General features: G+C 42.7%; 1 protein-coding gene across 1 annotated transcript in view; it reads right to left on the bottom strand.

Moving 5' to 3' along the window:
• The window catches only part of LOC126190658 (uncharacterized), a 621,645-nt gene that overhangs the window by 475,285 nt on the left and 125,521 nt on the right, over nt 1–20,839 (bottom strand). The window contains exon 2 of the mRNA XM_049931131.1: nt 16,897–17,009. Coding sequence (XP_049787088.1) covers nt 16,897–16,970 — 74 coding nt within the window. The 5' untranslated portion in view covers nt 16,971–17,009. The remainder of the gene's footprint in view (nt 1–16,896; nt 17,010–20,839) is intronic.

The following is a 20,839-nucleotide window of genomic DNA, read 5'->3' as shown; positions in this document are numbered from 1 at the left end:
ATGGAGCATTTTGCTGCCTAGATGGCTGAATTCCTTAACTTCATATACTTCTTGGTCACCAATTATGATAAGTTTCTCGCTGTTCTTATTTCTGCTAAGTCTCATTACTTTCGACTTTCTTCGATTTACTATCAATCTATATTCTGTACTCGTTAGACTGTTCATTCCATTCAAACATACTGTAATTCTTCTTCACTTTCACAAAGACTATAGATGTCATCAGCTAATCTTATCGTTGATGTCCTTTCACCTTTAATTTGAAGCCCACTCTTGAACCTTTCTTGTATTTCCGTCATTGCTTCTTCGACGTATAGATTGAACAGTAGGGGCGAAAGACTACATCCCTGTCTTACACACTTTTTAATCCATGCACTTCGCTTTTAGTCCTCCACCCTTACTGTTCCTTCTTGGCTCTTGAACATATTGTGTATTACCCATCTTTCACTATAGTTTACCCTTATTTCTCTCAGAATTTCAAATATCTTGCCCCATTTGACATTATCGAAAGCATTTTCCAGGTCGATATATCACATGAAAGTTTACTGATCTTTCTTTAGTCTTGCTTCCATTATCAACCGCAACGTTATAAATCCCTCTCTGTCCTGAAGCAAAACCGATCATCATCTAATGCATCCTTAATTTTCTTTTCCATTCTTCTGTACATTATTCTTTGCAGCAACTTGAATGCATGAGTTGTTAAGTTTATTGTGTAATAATTGTCGCACGTGTCGGCTCTTGTAAGCTTCGGAATTGTGTGGATGACATTTTTCAAAAATGGTTCAAATGGCTCTGAGCACTATGGGACTTAACAGCTGTGGTCATCAGTCCCCTAGAACTTACAAGGGAACCTCCCCATCGCACCCCTCTCAGATTTAGTTATAAGTTGGCACAGTGGATAGGCCTTGAAAAACTGAACACATATCAATCGAGAGAACAGGAAGAAGTTGTGTGGAACTATGAAAAAATAAGCAAATTATGCAAACTGAGTAGTCCATGTGCAAGATAGGCAACAACTAGGACAGTTTGGGACCAGGAGCGCCGTGGTCCCGTGGCAGTCTGGCTTTAGCTGCCGCAGCGGTCGCACGCTCCTCAAGTTTGCTCCGTGAACGTTCAGTGTTTACGCCAGTTTTTTCGTGTTTTGTGCTCGTTTATTGACGTTTTGCACGTGAATTAAGCGTTATCAATTGAGCATTTGGTCTTCTTTCGTGTCATCTTTCTACGAAGTGCCGTTGGGATTTCGGCGTTGTCCGAGATTTCTTCGCTGCAGAACACCATGGCAAACTCCGTGAGAAAAAACACCGTGATTTTCACCTTCGACAAGTACACCCGTCGAGTACAGCCCTCTGCACTTTAAATACACGACTGGATTACCGAGGTAATTGGCCTTCATTCTGAATCTGTTCATACCATGCAGCTGGACTCTGATGAATACTGCATTTTTGTAAAGTTTAACGATTCCGCGAGTGTAGACCGCTTTCTGGCAAAATTTGGTTATGAAACGGAATTTATACACCGTGATGGTACTAAAAGTACTGTCAAACTCCGGAATTCCGAGTCTGTAATTAGGAATGTTAGGGTTTTGAATATTCCCATAGAAGTAGACAATTCGAAAATTAAAGATGTCCTTTCAAGGTATGGGATTGTCAGGCAAATAGTCAACGAAAGGTGGGCTTCGCATTTCAAGCTGCAGTGCTTTAACGGCATTCGCTCCGTGGAGATGGAAGTGAAAGCAAACATTCCCTCCCACATCTTTGTTGACGGGCACAAGGCGCATGTTATGTACTCAGGGCAAACCCCTACATGTCATGTCTGTAACGAGTCTGGCGACCTCCGTCAGGACTGCCCTCGCCGTGTATTTGTGCTAACAAATAACCTTACGCAACGCCGGAAATTAACACTCTACGATTTGTTGCCAGCCAGTAATACAACAGAGCCGGTGGCGGTCGTGGATCCTGTTACTACCTCTGAAAATGTTGCACTTAATGTTAATGACTTTCCGTCTTTAAAACCTGCATTAACTGCTGAAATTCCGTCCCGTGACAGCGAGATTCCCACAAAAAAGCGTCCTCTAGAGGACACTGAAAGAAATGTTGATGAGGACTCTTCCTGTGAAACACCCGTTGCCAGGAGGCCGAAGCCCAGTCCTGAAGATTTGTTGGAAGTGGAAAAAGGAGATGGAATGAAGGTCGATGTGGCTCCCACTTCCGCACAAGGACTTACACCGCCACGAACAGATAGTGACGCAGCGGGTAGTGACTTTTCACGGAAATGTGACCCTGAGCCTGAGGTCACGGCTGAAATAACCGCATCAAGTGCACAACCCATACAGTGCGAACCGTACGAGGAAGTACCAAGTAAACAACCTGCTGACTCCGAAGCGCAACGCCGCGCCGAAGGAGGAAATAAACAAGCATCACCGCCTCGCCAGCAAAACAACACAACAGACACCACGCCTGAACCAAACATTGACGACTCGCAAGCCACGGCCGTTGCCCCATTCAGCCACCGCCGGCGGCTGCGACCGACACCGGGTCTTGCTGTCACGCGTCATCAAGCGAAAGCCACACCAGAGAAGAAAGACATCAAGAAAAAGAATATTAAAATGAAGTCATCAGGGCCAACACTGACGAGGAGAAAGAGAATGGCCACAGTGACTTATAGCAATGCATTGTCAGGATTTCAGGATACTTTTCTTCTCAAGCTCTTTGTTTAAAAGCAGTGCAAATTTTTCTAGGAAGTTAGTACATGTAATGGGCACACAGCTTGTAAAGATCGTGCCTTGTAGAGAAACACGTTGCTGCTATAATCATACCGAACCTCATCCCAAATAGCTTCTACCGGTATGTCTGTACTGCTAGCTTATAGCATTACTACTATTAACATTGATAAAATACAGTCACCCTTGAAATTGGCAGCACTAAAAGAATTCTTGTACCAGTCCGGAACAGATATCGCGTTGCTACAAGAAGTTGCGATAACGGAATTTCGGATCCCAGGCTTTTTTGAAATTGTTAATGTTTCTACGGAAGCCAATATCGGTACAGCCAATCTTATAAGGGAAGGCATTCCGGTGACTGAAATCGAACGACTAGAATCAGGAAGAGCCATAGGCATAAAAATTTTCGATGTGACAGTGATTAACCTTTACGCCCCATCAGGAACTTCCCACAAATTGGATCGTGCGAAGTTTTTTCAAGATGAACTGATTTATTTATTGAGGAAAAATCCGTGTTCTCTTATACTAGGTGGAGATTTTAACTGTGTTTTAAACCAGAAAGATCAACAACCCAACTTCAACTACTCGCCACAGTTAAAAAAGTTAGTAAGTGATCTACACCTTGAGGATGTGTGGGAACTTCAGCACCCGATGTCAGTCGGGTTCACGTATATAACCAGCCACTCCCGCAGCAGACTAGATAGAATTTACGTGTCACCAAATTTGCAAAATTATTTATTAAACGTTGAGATTATTCCCGTGTATTTTAGCGATCACAGTACACTTTTAACTTGCTTTAATCTAAGTGTACAGCCAACCCGTCGATTCAGAGGCCAATGGAACTTAAATATCACTGTTTTAACTGACGAAGAACTGGAACAGGAAATAGGGTTTGCGTGGACTATGTGCCTCGGCACAGTAGACAAGCACCCAACAGTCATTGACTGGTGGACAAGGAGGGCTAAACCAAGGCTGCGGAAAGTTGTCATGCAGTATAGTGCAGCGAGGCACAGGGAGTTGAGGAATACAATGGAGTTTTATTATAAAGTTTTAAGAGACTTATATCAACAGGCCAGGCCCATGATGACGTAATTCGTCTGAATGATATCAAAAAAATAAAAGCCAAGTTATTAAGCATTAAACGGCAACAGATGGAGGGACTCAAAATTAAATCGAAAGCCACATCAGTCGTAGCAGATGAAACAGCTTCTCTGTATCACTTGGTGCGGCATGCTAAAAACAGACGTCTAACTTTAATTGATGGAGTCCAGACGCATACTGGTACGAGGCTCACATGCCAAAAAGAAATACTGGACGAAGTCCACAGGTACTATGAAACCTTATATGCCCCTACCACAGTGGAAGATGCAGCTCTCGAGGACTTTCTCACTATTTTAGGTCCACAATTGTCGGGAACAGACAACGCTGACATCCTGTCACCTATTACTAAAGATGAAAGTGCATGAGGCAGTGCGTAACTCACCTCTCAACAAATCTCCGGGACTTGATGGCCTCCCTGTGGAATTTTATGCCCGCTACTGGTCTATAATTGGGGACAAGATCACTTCCATGGCAAATGAGGTCCTGAACGGAAAACCGGTCCCTGCAGAGCTTAAGGAAAGTAAAATAGTACTGATTCCTAAGAGTAAAGGCAAAACCAACTTAAACAATTTTCGGCCTCTTTCGCTACTAAATTCTGATTACAAAATAATTTCGCGTATTATCAACAAAAGACTCTCTGCCTTTTCCAACAAAATATTGAGTCATCACCAATCTTGTTCTCCGACCAGAACGATAATCGAAAGTCTATCTGCATACAGAGACGTCATTGCAATTACCTCAGTTGTTGTTGTTGTTGTTGTGGTCTTCAGTCCTGAGACTGGTTTGATGCAGCTCTCCATGCTACTCTATCCTGTGCAAGCTTCTTCATCTCCCAGTATCTACTGCAACCTACATCCTTCTGAATCTGCTTAGTGTATTCATCTCTTGGTCTCCCTCTACGATTTTTACCCTCCACACTGCCCTCCAATGCTAAATTTGTGATCCCTTGATGCCTCAAAACATGTCCTACCAACCGATCCCTTCTTCTAGTTAAGTTGTGCCACAAACTTCTCTTCTCCCCAATCCTATTCAATACCTCCTCATTAGTTACGTGATCTACCCACCTTATCTTCAGCATTCTTCTGTAGCACCACATTTCGAAAGCTTCTATTCTCTTCTTGTCTAAACTATTTATCGTCCACGTTTCACTTCCATACATGGCTACACTCCATACAAATACTTTCAGAAACGACTTCCTTACATTTAGATCTATACTCGATATTAACAAATTTTTCTTCTTCAGAAACGCTTTCCTTGCCGTTGCCAGTTTACATTTTATATCCTCTCTGCTTCGACCATCATCAGTTATTTTGCTCCCCAAATAGCAAAACTCCTTTACTACTTTAAGTGTCTCATTTCCTAGTCTAATTCCCTCAGCATCACCCGACTTAATTCGACTACATTCCATTATCCTTGTTTTGCTTTTGTTGATGTTCATCTTATATCCTCCTTTCAAGACACTGTCCATTCCGTTCAACTGCTCTTCCAAGTCCTTTGCTGTCTCTGACAGAATTACAATCTCATCGGCGAACCTCAAAGTTTTTATTTCTTCTCCATGGATTTTAATACCTACTCCGAATTTTTCTTTTGTTTCCTTTACTGCTTGCTCAACATACAGATTGAATAACATTGGGGATGGGCTACAACCCTGTCTCACTCCCTTCCCAACCACTGCTTCCCTTTCATATCCCTCGACTCTTATAAGTGCCATCTGGTTTCTGTACAAATTGTAAATAGCCTTTCGCTCCTTGTATTTTACCCCTGCCACCTTCAGAATTTGAAAGAGTGTATTCCAATCAACATTGTCAAAAGCTTACTCTAAGTCTACAAATGCTAGAAACGTAGGTTTGCCTTTCCTTAATCTTTCTTCTAAAGTGAGTCGTAGGGTCAGTATTGCCTCACGTGTTCCAACATTTCTACGGAATCCAAACTGATGTTCCCCGAGGTTGGCTTCTATCAGTTTTTCTATTCGTCTGTAAAGAATTCGCGTTAGTATTTTGCAGCTGTGACTTATTAAACTGATAGTTCGGTAATTTTCACATCTGTCAACACCTGCTTTCTTTGGGTTTGGAATTATTATATTCTTCTTGAAGTCTGAGGGTATTTCGCCTGTCTCATACATCGTGCTCACCAGATGATAGAGTTTTGTCACGACTGGCTCTCCCGAGGCCATCAGTAGTTTAATTACCTCAGTGACAAGTATAAAATGTGCTTCAATCTTTATAGATTTCAACAAAGCTTTTGACTGCGTTAGTCATAGATACCTCTTTGCATGCTGTCAAGAATGGCTTTCCACCCCCAGATTGTGAACATGCTAAGGAATATTGCAAAAGGTATAAATGCGAAAATAGCAATCAATGGCCAAACATTTAAACCCATACAGATAAGGCGTGGGGTTCCACAGGGCAGTCCCTTATCAATGTTTTTATTTTCAGTATCTTTAGAGCCCTTCCTCCGCACTGTCCACGCAAGATTAACAGGCATAACTGTCATACGAGCTTATGCTGATGACGTGGGCGTTGTAATAAGAAATAAGGAGGAGACAGTTACACTGGAAAGAGAAATCCAAAGGTATTGTCTAGCGTCGGGAGCGACAGCAAATGAAAACAAAAGTCAAATATTGAATCTACGGGGCCTAGATCACCTTCGACTGGCATGGGCAAAACAAGACAACAAACATAAAACTTTGGGAATAACCTTAATGGCATGTCCGATGCGGATGGCTGCTTTTAACTGGACGGAAACTAGGAGGAAAGTTCATGGTGCTGTAATGGAGAACATCCATCGAACTATGGACCTGGTGCAAAAAGTCAGATTCATCAACTCCTGCGTTTTGTCTAAAGCGTATTTCACTGCGCAGGTATTTCCAATCCCTAAACTAGTAGCGAAAGGGATCATGTCCACTGTTACCAATTATTTATGGCGAGGAGACATATTCAGGGTTGGTGCGACTATGGTTATACTGGATGTCAGAAACGGGGGCCTCGGTTTGGTGGATATTCGCAATAAAGCGTCTGCTCTGTTCCTCAAACGGACTTTCCATATACTCAGAGAACTTCCACAATGTATAACCGCAAAGCTCTTTGAGGCTGTGACACCCCATAGCCTGCAAGCACCGACTGATGTGCGAAGGATTAATGCCCGTCTGCAGTATGTGAGGAACTTTTACCTCGAAGCAAGTTATCTTAGTGAAGAAATCAGAAGCAACACACGTATCACAGCGCGCGACATCATACTTGAAAGGAAGTTAAATGAGGATAGAAACAAAATTGAAACGAAATTCCCAAATTGTGACTGGAAAGCTGTATGGCGGAACATCAACTATGCCGGGCTATCTACAGACGCTATTTCCGCATGGTACAAAACAGTTAATAATGTCATCAGCACCAACGAGAGACTATATGGGATCGGTTTAAACCAGACACACCTTTGTGGAAAATGCAATCTGGTGGATACACTCAGCCACAGATTCACCTGTGGTGGCAATGTGCATAACTGGAATTGGATCAGGCAACAAATCGCCTTTCTCACCAGATCCTCTACGCAATATATAACGCCGTCGCTCCTCCTGAGACCGGACATGACATACTTTCCGAAATTAAAAACCAACGCCATTAGCTGGTTACTGGGAAAATATGTTAGTTATGTCATCCACACACTTGGGTCGGACAACGAGATAGAATTCCGCGTTTACATGAAGTGTGAATATGCAAAAAACAGCACGTATCGCAACCACAAGAAGCACTATGGCAACATGCTGAAGATCATTTTTGAAAGAATGGGTGTTGGTTAAATATGTGAAACCACTACAACACCTTGAACGAGAACGAACAGAAGAAAAATAAAAGTCACTTGGTTCCTTATTATTATTTACTTTAACCTTGCTTCCGAAATTTTTTTTTTTAATCAGTGTTCAGTTTCTACTCAGAGAAGAGGTTTCTTTGTCTTTCTTACATCGGAGAATGGGAATATTGTGTTAAGATTTCCGCACACTTAGTGCTATGACCCACCAGGGAACATAAAAAAGGGGTGGGAGGGGTTTGGGCCTCGACGCACTGGCAGTGCCGTGAACAGACCCCACTGCTAGTGCGGCGTGTACCACGCCCTGACCATCCTAAAAAAAAAATTTAAAAAAATGAAAAAGGAATAAAAAAATAAAAAAGTAATATAAAATAAAAATAAATAAAAAGAAAATAAAAGTGGTTAATAAAAATTGGATTGCTGGAAGAAAAGATGGATAAAAAAAGTGGATGGAGAAAAAAAGTAAAAAAAGTGGTTAGCGTGAGCAGCTGCGGACTGAGAGGTCCTTGGTTCAAGTCTTCCCTTGTGTGAAAACTTTAATTTTTTATTTTCAGTTTATGTTACAAACTCTTCTGTTTTCATCACTTTTTTGGGAGTGGTTACCACATCCTCAAGAAAACCTAAATCGGGCAAGGTAGAAGAATGTTTTTACCCATTCGCCAAGTGTACAAGTTAGGTGGGTCGGCAACATATTCCTGTCATGTGACGCACATGCCGTCACCAGTGTCGTATAGAATATATCAGACGTATTTTCCTTTGGAGGAATCGGTTGACCTATGACCTTGCGATCAGATGTTTTCGGTTCCCATTGGAGAGGGACGTCCTTTCGTCTACTAATCGCAATTTTGCGGTGCGGTGCGGTGCGGTCGCAAAACACAGACACTAAACTTATTACAGTGAACAGAGACGTCAATGAACGAACGGACAGATCATAACTTTGCGAAAATAAAGAACGTAAACTTTTCACCCGAGGTAAAACTTGAACCAAGGACCTTTCGTTCCGTAGCTGCTCACGCTAACCACGGGACCACGGCGCTCCTGAGCTCACATTACTTGATGTTGCCTGTCTTGCACATGAACTACTCAGTTTGTATATTTTGCTTATTTTTTCATAGTTTCACACAACTTCTTCCTGTTTTCTCGATTGATTTGTGTTCAGTTTTTCAAGGCCTATCCACTGTGCCGACTTATAACTAAACCTGAGGGGGGTGCGATGGGGAGGTTCCCTTGTTAGAACTACTTAAACCTAACTAACCTAAGGATATCACACACATCCATGCTCGAGGCAGGATTCGAACCTGCGACCGTAGCGGTCACGCGGCTCCAGACTGTAGCGCCTAGAACCGCACGGCCACCCGGCCGGCGATGATATTTTTCGCCACATTCATACATTCTGCACACCGTGCCAATATTCGTTTTGTTACCACTTACCGCAATGATTTTAGAAATTCTGAGGGATTGTTATCGATCCCTTGTGGCTTATTCGATCTTATGTCTTCCCAAGATCCTTTAAAATCTGATTCTAGTACTGGATCCCCTATCTCTTCTGTATCGACTCCTGTTTCTTCTTCTATCACGCTAATAGACAAGTCTTCCGCCTCATATAGATCTTCAGTGTTCTCTTTCCACCTTTCCGCCATCTCCTCTACATTTAATAGTGGAATTCCCATTGCACTCTTCATTTTACTACCCTTGCTGTTAATTTCACCGAAGGTTGTTTTGACATTTCTATATGCTAAGTCAGTCCTTCTGACAATCATCTCGTTTTCGATTTCTTTACATTTTTCATGCAGTCATTTCGCTTTAGCTTCCCTGCACTTCTTATTTATCTCATTCCTACATGACTTGTATTTCTAAATTCCATAATGTTCCTTGAACATTTTTGTACTTCCTCCTTTCGTTGATCAACTTCTGTTATCCATGGTTTCTTCGCAGTTACCTTCTTTGTACCTGTGTTTTTCTTTCCAACTTCTGTGATTGCTTGTTTATAGATGTCCATTCGTCTCGAATGAACTGCCTACTGAGCTATTTATTATCGCAGTATCTACAGCCTCTGGGAACTTCAAGCGTATCTGTTCATTCCTTAGTACTTCCGTTTCCCACTCCTTTGCGCATTGATTCTTCCTGACTAATCTCTTAAACTTTAGCCTACTCTTTATCACTAATAAACTGCGATCTGAGTCTAAATATGCGCTTGGGTACGCCTTACAATCCAATATCTGATTTCAGACACTCTGCCTGACCACGATGTAATCTGAAACATCCCTGAATCCCTCGGCCTTTTCCAGGTTACTGAGCGAAGTATTCACTATTAGTAGCTGAAATTTATTGCAGAGGCCCTCAATTACACTTTCTCCTTTCTCATTCCTCGTATCAAGCCTATATTCTCTCGTAACCCTTTCTCCTACTCCTCCTCCTCCTCGGAAAATACTCACGCTATCAGCATTTAAATTTTTCGTCTTAATAGTACAGGTCATTAGTAGTTTTAACAATACTGACACAAGCGACATTTCAGCAATTCTGGGAGTTTGGCAGATGTCCTCTGGCCTCCAAATTTTCAACGAATTGCAGACACGGTACTCGGGATTAATTTAGTGGTGCAATGTTTTGCAGATTGCTAATGAAAGGAAGAGTATGAAACTTCCTGGCAGATTAAAACTGTGTGCCCGACCGAGACTCGAACTCGGGACCTTTGCCTTTCGCGGGCAAGTGCTCTACCATCTGAGCTACCGAAGCACGACTCACGCCCGGTACTCACAGCTTTACTTCTGCCAGTATCTCGTCTCCTACCTTCCAAACAAAGTTTCATATCAGCGCACACTCCGCTGCAGAGTGAAAATCTCATTCTGGAAAGGAAGAGTATGTTCCACAGTCGGGTTCCTTACAGTCAAACGTAGAGAGACGGTGTCAGAGTCCCGTGGCACGACATGTTACCATTCCACATACGAGGACACCACGATGTCCGCAAACGTCACCGATGTAATGTGTGTGCTCTACCCACCCGCGCTCTGCCATACACGTGTTGTAGAGTTTACCACGACTTATAAGGCAATGCCCCTGCGTTTACTAAATAAAACCTTGAAATGTGCAGCTCTTCGTTGGAAACTTCTCTACTTGTTTCTAGTAACCCAGCCCCAAAAACACAGGACTCACATTCGGGAGGACGACGGTTCAATCCCACGTCCGGCCATCCTGATTTAGGTTTTCTGTGATTTCCCTAAATCGCTCCAGGCAAATGCCGGGATGGTTCCTGTGAAATGGCACGGCCGACTTCCTTCCCCGTCCTTCCCTAAGCCGATGAGACCGATGACCTCGCTGTCTGGTCTCCTTCCCCAACCAACCCAACCCCAACCCAACAATAACCCCAAAAAGGCCCAGGAGTACGATCAATACTTAACAATCGGTAGGAAGGGTCGTTTCGTAATCCAATTCTCTCATAGAGGAATACGTTTCCTTATCATTCTCTCAATGAATTTTGACGTTACATCTATTTTACCTACGGGTAGTCTTACGTGGTCATTCCAATCTACGTCTCTTCGGACTGTTCCTCCAGGTACAATAACAGAAAAAAGTCGCAACACCAAAAAACAATTAATTTAGAGAAAGGGAATTTCGGGAATACATTTGTCTAGGTAACATGTTTAACTGAGTAACATTGCAAGATCACAGGCTAATGAAAGCACGAGGTAAGCCATTGCAAGTGTGAAATGCTGGTACGTTGATAACCACTGTAGCTGTCGAAATGTTGAACGCAAGCATTCAAACGAGAGTGCATTGTGTTGTACAGGTACTGGATGTAAGTTAGTGGGATTCAGTTTCTTGCCTATTACACTTGGTCGGTCAGTACAGGGACGGTTAATACTGGTTATGGATGACGCTGGACTTATAGTCCGATGATGTCCCATAGCTGCTGGAGTGGGGACAGGTCTGGTGATCGAACAACCCAAGGCAACATGTCGGCACACCGTAGAGCATGTTGAGTTACAACAGCAGTATATGATTGACGTTATACTGTCGGAAAACACCCCCTGGAATACAGTACATGAATGGCAAAACAACAGATCGAATTGCCAGATCGATGTACTAATTTGCAGTCAGGGGCATGGGATAACCACGGGAGTGCTCCTGCTGACATACGAAACCGCAACCTAAGACCATAGCTCCAGCTGTAGGTCTAGTGTGTCTAGAGTGCAGATACGTTTGTTGCAGCTCTCATCTGGCCTCCTTCTGACCAACGCACGGCCATTACTGGCACCGAGGCAGAACCAACTTTCGTCAAAAAACACACCTCCGCCCTGCCCTCCAGTGAAATCCCGCTTAATACTACTGACGCCGCAAATGGAGGTGATTTGGGGTCAGTGGAATGCGCGCTATAGGGTGTCTGGTTCGGAGCTGCCATTGAAATAACCGATTTATAGTAGTTCGTTTTGTCACTGTGGTGCCAAACGCTGCTCCTATTGCAGCTTGAGATGCAGTACGATGCGCCAGACCTATGCGCATGTCTTCCCTCTCAGTAGTGCCCTGTGGCCCTCCAGAGCCCGTCCTTCCTGCGACCGTGCACTCTCGTATCCACCGCTGGCAGCAGTCACGTACAGTGGCAACGTTCTTGCCAAGTGGTTCAGCAGTACCGCAGAAGGAACATCCAGCTTCTCGTAGCAGTATTACACGACTTCGTTCAAACTCAATAAGGTGTTGATAACGGCGCCTTCGCGCCTTAAGGGGCTCCGGAAAGGCTCAAAATCATGAAAAGTTCAATTTTTACTTTTTTGCGTTTTCTGAATCTGCAGACTGTTAACTTTTAATAGATATATAATTTATTCAATTCCGAAGACTACAACTATTTTTAAATTTTTTTTGAAATGTGTTCTACATGGGCGTGACCCACTGTGGCGCTGTTAAACTGCTGTCAAATGGTGTTATTATTAACGTCCGTGTTCATCAGGTACATTTTAGTGATGTGAGATAAAGTATGTGTTGGGGCTAACCTGTGATGGTTCAATATATATCGCTGGTGTGATTGTCGATTGTTTCATGTTTATTTACTCTGTCGTTATCTCGAAAATATTCATAATTAATTCTGTTTCTTGAGTCTCTGTTTTGTTGAAGTATAATAATGAGTAAAAGTAAAGTTGCTGTTGCGACTTTCAATGATGGCAACATTGTAAGGTGCAAGGTATTTAGAAATATGGGAATGAAGATAGGTTCTAACATGGTACGAGCGATGCTTGCTTTAGACAAGGAACGCCTTCGGGCTGCAGACAGGGCTGTAAAGAGTCTAGAAATACAAGCAAGAGTAAACAGGAGGAGGAACAAGAGGAAGCTGGAGGAGGAGTTTGCAGACGATGAAGATAATCCATCCTATGGACCTGGAAGGCACTAAAAAGTTAATCCAATCTTTGTCGCTCGATTCCCAAAACTTTTATTTTCTCATACTAATTACATGTTTTCTAAGGATCTTCCAAACATATTTGCTTCAAACTTTCAGTAAATGTTACATAGTACCTTCTGCATAATTTAACACAGCCTTTTTCCAAAAAACTGTATATTTTTGAATATATAAATAAAAAATTGCAAAAAAATGTTGTGAATTTTCATTACAATTGACAAAAAATCATCTTTAATAACTGAACTAAAATTTTGTAAAATCCCTGTGTTAAGTTGTAGCCCATATTCCAATAAATAATCTGTAAAAAGTTCAACTTCCTACCTCAAATATTTTGTGAGGAAAGATGTAATTTATAAGCGTTATTTTATCATTGCAAGTATAGGGCGTTCCGGAGCCCCTTAAAGGCATTCTTGACTAACATCAACCCACCACGTTCAATCTCAGAGACAACTAACGCTCACGACCCGTTACAGTGTGCATTTTAAAGTAAACTCGATTTGCATCCTCATAGTGACGCTGCTAGCACCAGTCTTACTTGACTGACACGAAATTTGAATAGACATCATTTTTCAGACATAGAAACACGCCTACCATTTTTCGTTTCTGTCACACAACTCACACAACTCCTTCCTCATGTTGCGATGAGTCTGTCTGTATAGACAGTGGCTTGCGTATCCAATAGCCAAGAGACGATTCTAGATTATACAGTTACTTATTTCTTGTAATTCAGATGTTAATGGGCATCTGGCATACACCCTTGTCAAAACTCTGTCGTAATAGGAGCCGATTGACGGTGACTCCCATTACTTGTAAGTCGCCGCGCGGGATTAGCCGAGTGGTCTAAAGCGCTGCAGTCATGGACTGTGCGGCTGATCCCGGCTTAGGTTCGAGTCCTCCCTCGGGCATGGGTGTGTGTGTTTCTCCTTAGGATAATTTAGGTTAAGTATTGTGTAAACTTAGGGACTGATGTCCTTAGCAGTTAAGTCCCATAAGATTACACACACATTTGAACACACACATTTGTAAGTCGATGACGCCGCAGTTCGTGTCGTTACTGGAATTCGGTTACTTACAATAGACCTATGACGCAGCCAACTGTGGAAAACTAACGGTGCAGTCAAAGTTTTGATTATCGTATCGGAAAATAGGTTTTTGCGTTTTTCACTTTCATGTTTCCAGTGGTACACATTGGAATCTGCTTGCCGCAATACCATAGTACGCCAGTAGAGGAGCCGAAAGAAAATAGTGGAACACGTTGGTAAAGTACAAAATAGTGCGACAATTCCTTTCTGCAAAGAATGAAAATATTGAAGCTTTGTAAAACCACGCAAGATAACTTCTTTAGGCGTATGTCTCCGCCCGACACAGCTGTAACATTTCAGAAACTGAATAATCGCACGATATTCCACAATAGCAACGGGCAGCACCAATTTGTTTTGACTCCTCTAGCGACATCCTGCAGAACTGCAGCGAGGGAATTTCAGTGTGTACCAGTATTACAGGCATGTACCGGCAAACTAACAAAACATTAATTCCTTAACATAAGTTTTTCGAGTTTATAATTAAAACTGTATAACTGTCTCTCGTAGCAACGCCACTTCGGAAAGCGAAGGCCCCACGCGTCCGGATTCGACGATCTGATCACATGTCGTACCTTGCTCATCACAACCTTCTGTCACATATAACACGTGATTATAATTAAAGTGCAGCTACCAGAGTGAGCTCTACTTACAGTCTGGCAGAGAAACCTGGCAGATATTCTAATGCGTTAATGATAAAATGATTTTCGCTTGAAAAAATGAGTTACAATTTTGACCACCAGGTGCAAATATGGCGCTGTGAATGCAAGAAAGACGGACAGAAATGTTTCCGTATGTAATAGATTAGGAACTGGATGTGGGCAGGAAAGATCAAACAATTTTATTTCTTCTACCACCGCTCGCATTAGCAACTCTACCAAGTTTCGCCGTCAGCTCAAACTTTACCTCCGCAAGTAGCAGCACTTTAATTACAACCACCGGTACGTTCAGTACCACATATGCCTACATCAGTCAGTTGCTTTCTAATATTCCTGTAGACTGCAGACGGCCTATATTTCAATTTAGTACTGTGACGACCACTCTCAGCTTAAAAATGAAAGTTTTTATAGCGGGCGATAATTTCCTAAGGCCCTCTTCTGAGAGAGAACCGCACACACCTGACTAGCGTGAAAGGCCACTGATCAGAAACAAAACTTCAGTTAGAGAGAAAATTTTCGTTCCTGCAGCGGGATGTACGCTAATTTGAAACTCATTGGCAGATAAAAACTGTGTTTCGGAGCAGGACTCCAACCTGCGACATTTTCCTTTCGCGGACTATTGCTCCATCGACCTAGCTGTCGAAGTACCACTCACGACCAGCCTTCACAGCTATACCTCCGCCAGTACATCTCCTACTTTCCAAACTGCAGAGGGAAAATTCGAACTGGAAACAATCCCGTAGGCTCTGGTTGCTCCATTTATCCGCGATATCTTTCTGCCAGGTGTACTAGTACCAGAAGGTATGCAGCACAACTTCTGTGAAGTTTAGTAGGTAAGACGTACAGGCGGAAGTGACGCCGTGAGGACGGGTAGTGAGTCGTTCTCGGTGGTTCAGTCTGTAGAGCACTTGTGATCTTAAGATTCCCCATTCAATCAGCGGCTCGTATTGCTCTCGGGTGTCCTGCCGGATGCAGTCGCTCATTTAACATGAAATTTCGATTGTGTAGCTTCCTGTCATCTTCAGGTGATACCATTCTACGGATAGCACCTGAAGATCTACATCTACATCCATACTCCGCAAGCCACCTGACGGTGTGTGGCGGAGGGTACCTTGAGTACCTCTATCGGTTCTCCCTTCTATTCCAGTCTCGTATTGTTCGTGGAAAGAAGGATTGTCGGTATGCCTCTGTGTGGGCTCTAATCTCTCTGATTTTATCCTCATGGTCTCTTCGCGAGATATACGTAGGAGGGAGCAATATACTGCTTGACTCTTCGGTGAAGGTATGTTCTCGAAACTTTGACAAAAGCCCGTACCGAGCTACTGAGCGTCTCTCCTGCAGAGTCTTCCACTGGAGTTTATCTATCATCTCCGTAACGCTTTCGCGATTACTAAATGATTCCGTAACGAAGCGCGCTGCTCTCCGTTGGATCTTCTCTATATTTTCTATCAACCCTATCTGGTACGGATCCCACACTGCTGAGCAGTATACAAGCAGTGGGCGAACAAGCGTACTGTAACCTACTTCCTTTGTTTTCGGATTGCATTTCCTTAGGATTCTTCCAATGAATCTCAGTCTGGCATCTGCTTTACCGACGATCAACATTATATGATCATTCCATTTTAAATCACTCCTAATGCGTACTCCCAGATAATTTATGGTATTAACCGCTTCCAGTTGCTGACCTGCTATTTTGTAGCTAAATGATAAAGGATCTATCTTGCTGCGTATTCGCAGCACATTACACTTGTCTATATTGAGATTCAATTGCCATTTCCTGCACCATGCGTCAATTCGCTGCAGATGACGGCAAGTTATGTTGTCGACATATCATGTTACGTGCACGACTACATCTGAATGGAAACCCGAGAGTAATACAAACAAGTAGAGCATCGGTCTGCGAAAGACCAAGGTTCCAGGTTCGAGCCTTCGTCCGGAACACATTTTGAATCGTCGGGAAGTTTCACAGCCTCAGTTCTCAGGTAGGCCCCCTCGATGGCATGGTGCAAGCTCATTGGCTACTACAAACCAGGGATGGTCTAGACTATAAGAATTGTTACACGGTGCATCCTGAAGCCACATGTAGTGTGCCCCTCACCAGCCGCTACAGTCTAGCAAAGCCTGTGTGGTCCTACTGACCCTGTGTGGACTTACGTGAAGTCTGGCTTGGGAGGAGGGCACGAGCAACGGTACATAGCCCAGCAACGCGGCGGCACCCACGTCGTCATTAGCCGGCATTCGTGGCCGCGGTCGGTGCACTCATTCAACTGAAAGAGAAGAACCGTCACAAGTCACTCCACCCTCGGGCTCACACATGCTGCCATACTCACAGACCACACGACACTTGCTAGAAGTGTCGGCTCTTGTACATCCATTCTCATTAAAAAAAAAAAAAAAAAAAGTGACGTCCAGTCTTCGACTTGATTCCATGGGGCCTTCACACCGCGTAAGTTGACCAGTGACCAAACGGCGACTTAGATAAAACTGTTGGAGATTATTTCACACACATGACTGTATCCATTTTTCTGCAAAGATCGTCACATGAATAAACAGTTCTCGATTGCCCTACAGCGTCAAATTTGTGTAAAATTTCAATCAACCTGAGATGGCCTCGTCAACAGAGGCTGTAACTCCAGTGGACTGGCACGATTCCCTGTTTTACGCTGAGGGAACGGCGTCTGAATAACCAACATTATTTCACGTAGATCACCAATGCCCAGAAATTGCGTTTGCGGTAAGTCCATTGTTGCTTGCAATGCCACCACTACATGAAGTATTCCTCTGTGTCTTATCTTTGTCAAAGCACAATTTCGCCGTGCAACTAGCAAGGATAGCAAAGAGAGGATATGCCAATACAACGGCATAATGTCTTTGCGAATATGCAATAAATCTACCCTGATCAAACCGTTGTAACGCGCAATGGAAGAAGCTCGATGAAAATCAACCTCTCTACGCTTGTAGCAAACAGATCGTAAGTGTGTAAGTAGGCTGTTTAGATTTTTATATGGGTAATGCCACGTAGCGCTCTGTATGAAAATCACTGGCTGTGCTGTGTGCAGTCTGTGGCTAGTTTGCATTGTTGTCTGCCATTGTAGAGGGGCAGCTGGATGTGAACAGCGCATAGCGTTGGGCAGTTGGAGGTGAGCCGCCAGCAGTGGTGGACGTGGGGAGAGAGATGGCGGAGTTTTGATAATCTGTAAGACTGAATGTCAATTATGAATATTAAGGTAAATACATTGTTTGTTCTCTATTAATATCTTTCATTTGCTAACTATCCCTATCAGTAGTTAGTACCTTCAGTAGTTTGAATCTTTTATTTAGCTGGCAGTAGTGGCGCTCGCTGTTTTGCAGTAGCTTGAGTAGCGAAGATTTTTGTGAGGTAAGTGATTTGTAAAAGGTATAGGTTAAAGTTAGTCAGGGCCATTGTTTTGTAGGGGTTATTGAAAGTCAGATTGCGTTGCGCTAAATAATATTGTGTGTCAGGTTAAGCACAGGCTTGTACAAGTTGTTCAAAGTGGACGTTTCGTATGTATAAATTCCTCTAAGGGGACGTTTCATATGTCGACCCTTAGCCTAGGATACCTCACTGGAATCTTCTGATTTTTTCTTGTAGTTTGTGTATTTAATGTAGCTTTTGTTTATTGCTAGTGCGTAATTGTAGAGAGAATCTCCTGGGTAGTTGCAGACTTTCATTGTTGCACAGTAAAACAGTTGTGGCATGCATGTAGATTTGCACCAAGTATTTCGCAGCTGCAATTAACTAGATATTATTTTCAGTGCTATGTTAATGTGTTCTCTTATTTTTGCTATTCAAATTGTGCTTTTCTGTGTTATCGTGTGAAATATTGTGAAAATAATGGCGTGTGAAAAACGTAACACTCGACTCCAAAGTAAACTGAGAAATGACAGTGAAGACGAAAGCAGTGTGTTGGCCCCACCATGTAATGAGTTAACTAATATTCAAAGTAGTAATTTGGTAACTGTGCATAGGGAAATGGAGCGGGCGTCAGACAATGGCGTAGGCAGTGAAACAGGTAGTGAACAGGGAAGCATTATCGATCGATCGGTCGGCAACAGCTCGCCTCAGGAATCCGAAATGACAGGACACAATTTTGCAAATACTGTAGATTCAGGTTTTGCGTCCTCACCGTTTTCTCAAATGAGTCAAGACACATTTTCTGCTTGTCAAAATGTGAATGCTGCCGGTGAAAACGCACTGCCAAAAAGCATAGAGAAACAGATTCCAGACACTAATACATTATTATTGCAATTAATGCAACAAATGGAACAAAATCAGAGACAGATGGGACAAAATCTTCAAAAGTTAGACACAATGGAACAAAATCTTCTAAAGTTAGACACAATGGAACAAAAGCTTCAAAAGTTAGACTCAGTGGAACATATGCTTGAACAAACACGTGAAGATTTAACTACTGAGTTACATAAAATAGAATCGAAATGTCAGAAAGTCTGTAATGACGTAAAAACACAAATTTGTGAGCATTTCCAACCTATTTTTTCGCGTCATGAGAATGTATTACAGAATCACGAAGCAGCCATAAAAGAGCTGCAAACCATTGTTCATGAAAATCATGAGACCTTGTGGGCTAAAATTGACTCAGTTGCATCTACCGATTCGGTTACGCAACTGGCAAAAACTCAGGAAAACTTAAAGAACACAGTAGATTCGATTTCAACACAAATGGACACTCTGAAACTTGGTTCAGAAAAACACACTGAGGAAATGTGTTCACTATCGGAGAAAGTAGCCGAACTTTCGGATCAGGTCACTAACTTATCTACAAAGGTAGATGATGATCTGAATGACACAAGACCCGTAGCCTTCACTGACACAGAAGACTATGAACAAATTAGAAAATTCAAACAAAATCAAAATCAAATCAATACACAGTACAAAAGAGAAATCCGGGAAGTACAAGATCAGTTGACACAGGTAATACAAGAATTACATATTTCAGAGGATACTCGCGCTCCAACACAGGAAGAGGAACTTAGAAATACGGAAAAGCCACAAAATAATAACACAGGGCATTTCGGTAATTATGAAAGAAATTGGCAAGGTACACCGAATTTTGAGATGGAACCGCCGAAACGACGTAACAATGACCGATATGTGACTCGCCGACATGATGATTTTGACTATAAGCTGTTCATTACTACACGTAAATTCAAAACATTCAAGAATTCTGCCAACGACATTCATCCACAAGCGTGGCTCCATCAATTCTCTCATTGTTTTCCTCCCAACTGGTCATTAGAACACAGATTAGAATTTATGTGTGGCTACTTAGAAAATGAACCAGCTGTAAGAATGCGATCGGTCATTCACGATTGTCACAGTGAAGGAGAATTTTACCATGCGTTCCTCTCAGCATATTGGTCACAAGCTACACAAGATCGCGTAAAACATAGCATCATGATGATGAAACACTTTGAACAATCTGAATTTTCCAGTCTTGTCAAATATTTTGAAGACATGTTGCACAAGAATCAGTACCTATCAAACCCATACAGCCCCTCAGAACTCATCCGCATTTGCTTAATCAAACTGCCTGAACATTTACGACATATTATTTTGGCAGGACCTTGCAAAGACGACATTGAAGCTTTTCAGGGACTGTTACAAGAACTGGAAATTGACACAGACAGTCGCGGGATGCGAAAACAGGAAAACAATCACTACAGGTCACATCCGTCTCAATTCCGTGACGACAGAAACAATAAATGGCCACGACAAACCTATTCTTACAACGTAAATCGTGACCAAAACAGACACCACCCATATGATAACCACTGGCAGAGTAATAGTTACAGGGAAAGATCACCTTTCCGCGGTAATGACTATCACAGAGACAATCAGAGAAACAGACAATATGGGAACCAAAATAACTATTATCAAGGGAGACAGAATAACTTTAGACGCAACGGTCCAGCACGCAGTTACGACTCAGGCAGAAATTCTCCACCACATGACCGACAAGAAAGAAACTATCGAAACTACCGACAAAACGACAGACGTGAATTTCATCAGAACTGGCGGGTTTCTAACAGAACTGCGCCCTCTCGTCACGATGAA

This window comes from Schistocerca cancellata, chromosome 1, assembly GCF_023864275.1.
Source record: "Schistocerca cancellata isolate TAMUIC-IGC-003103 chromosome 1, iqSchCanc2.1, whole genome shotgun sequence".
Lineage (NCBI taxonomy): Eukaryota > Metazoa > Arthropoda > Insecta > Orthoptera > Acrididae > Schistocerca > Schistocerca cancellata.
Note: the sequence above shows the minus strand (reverse complement) of the source record. Positions and strands in the feature narration are given on the sequence as shown.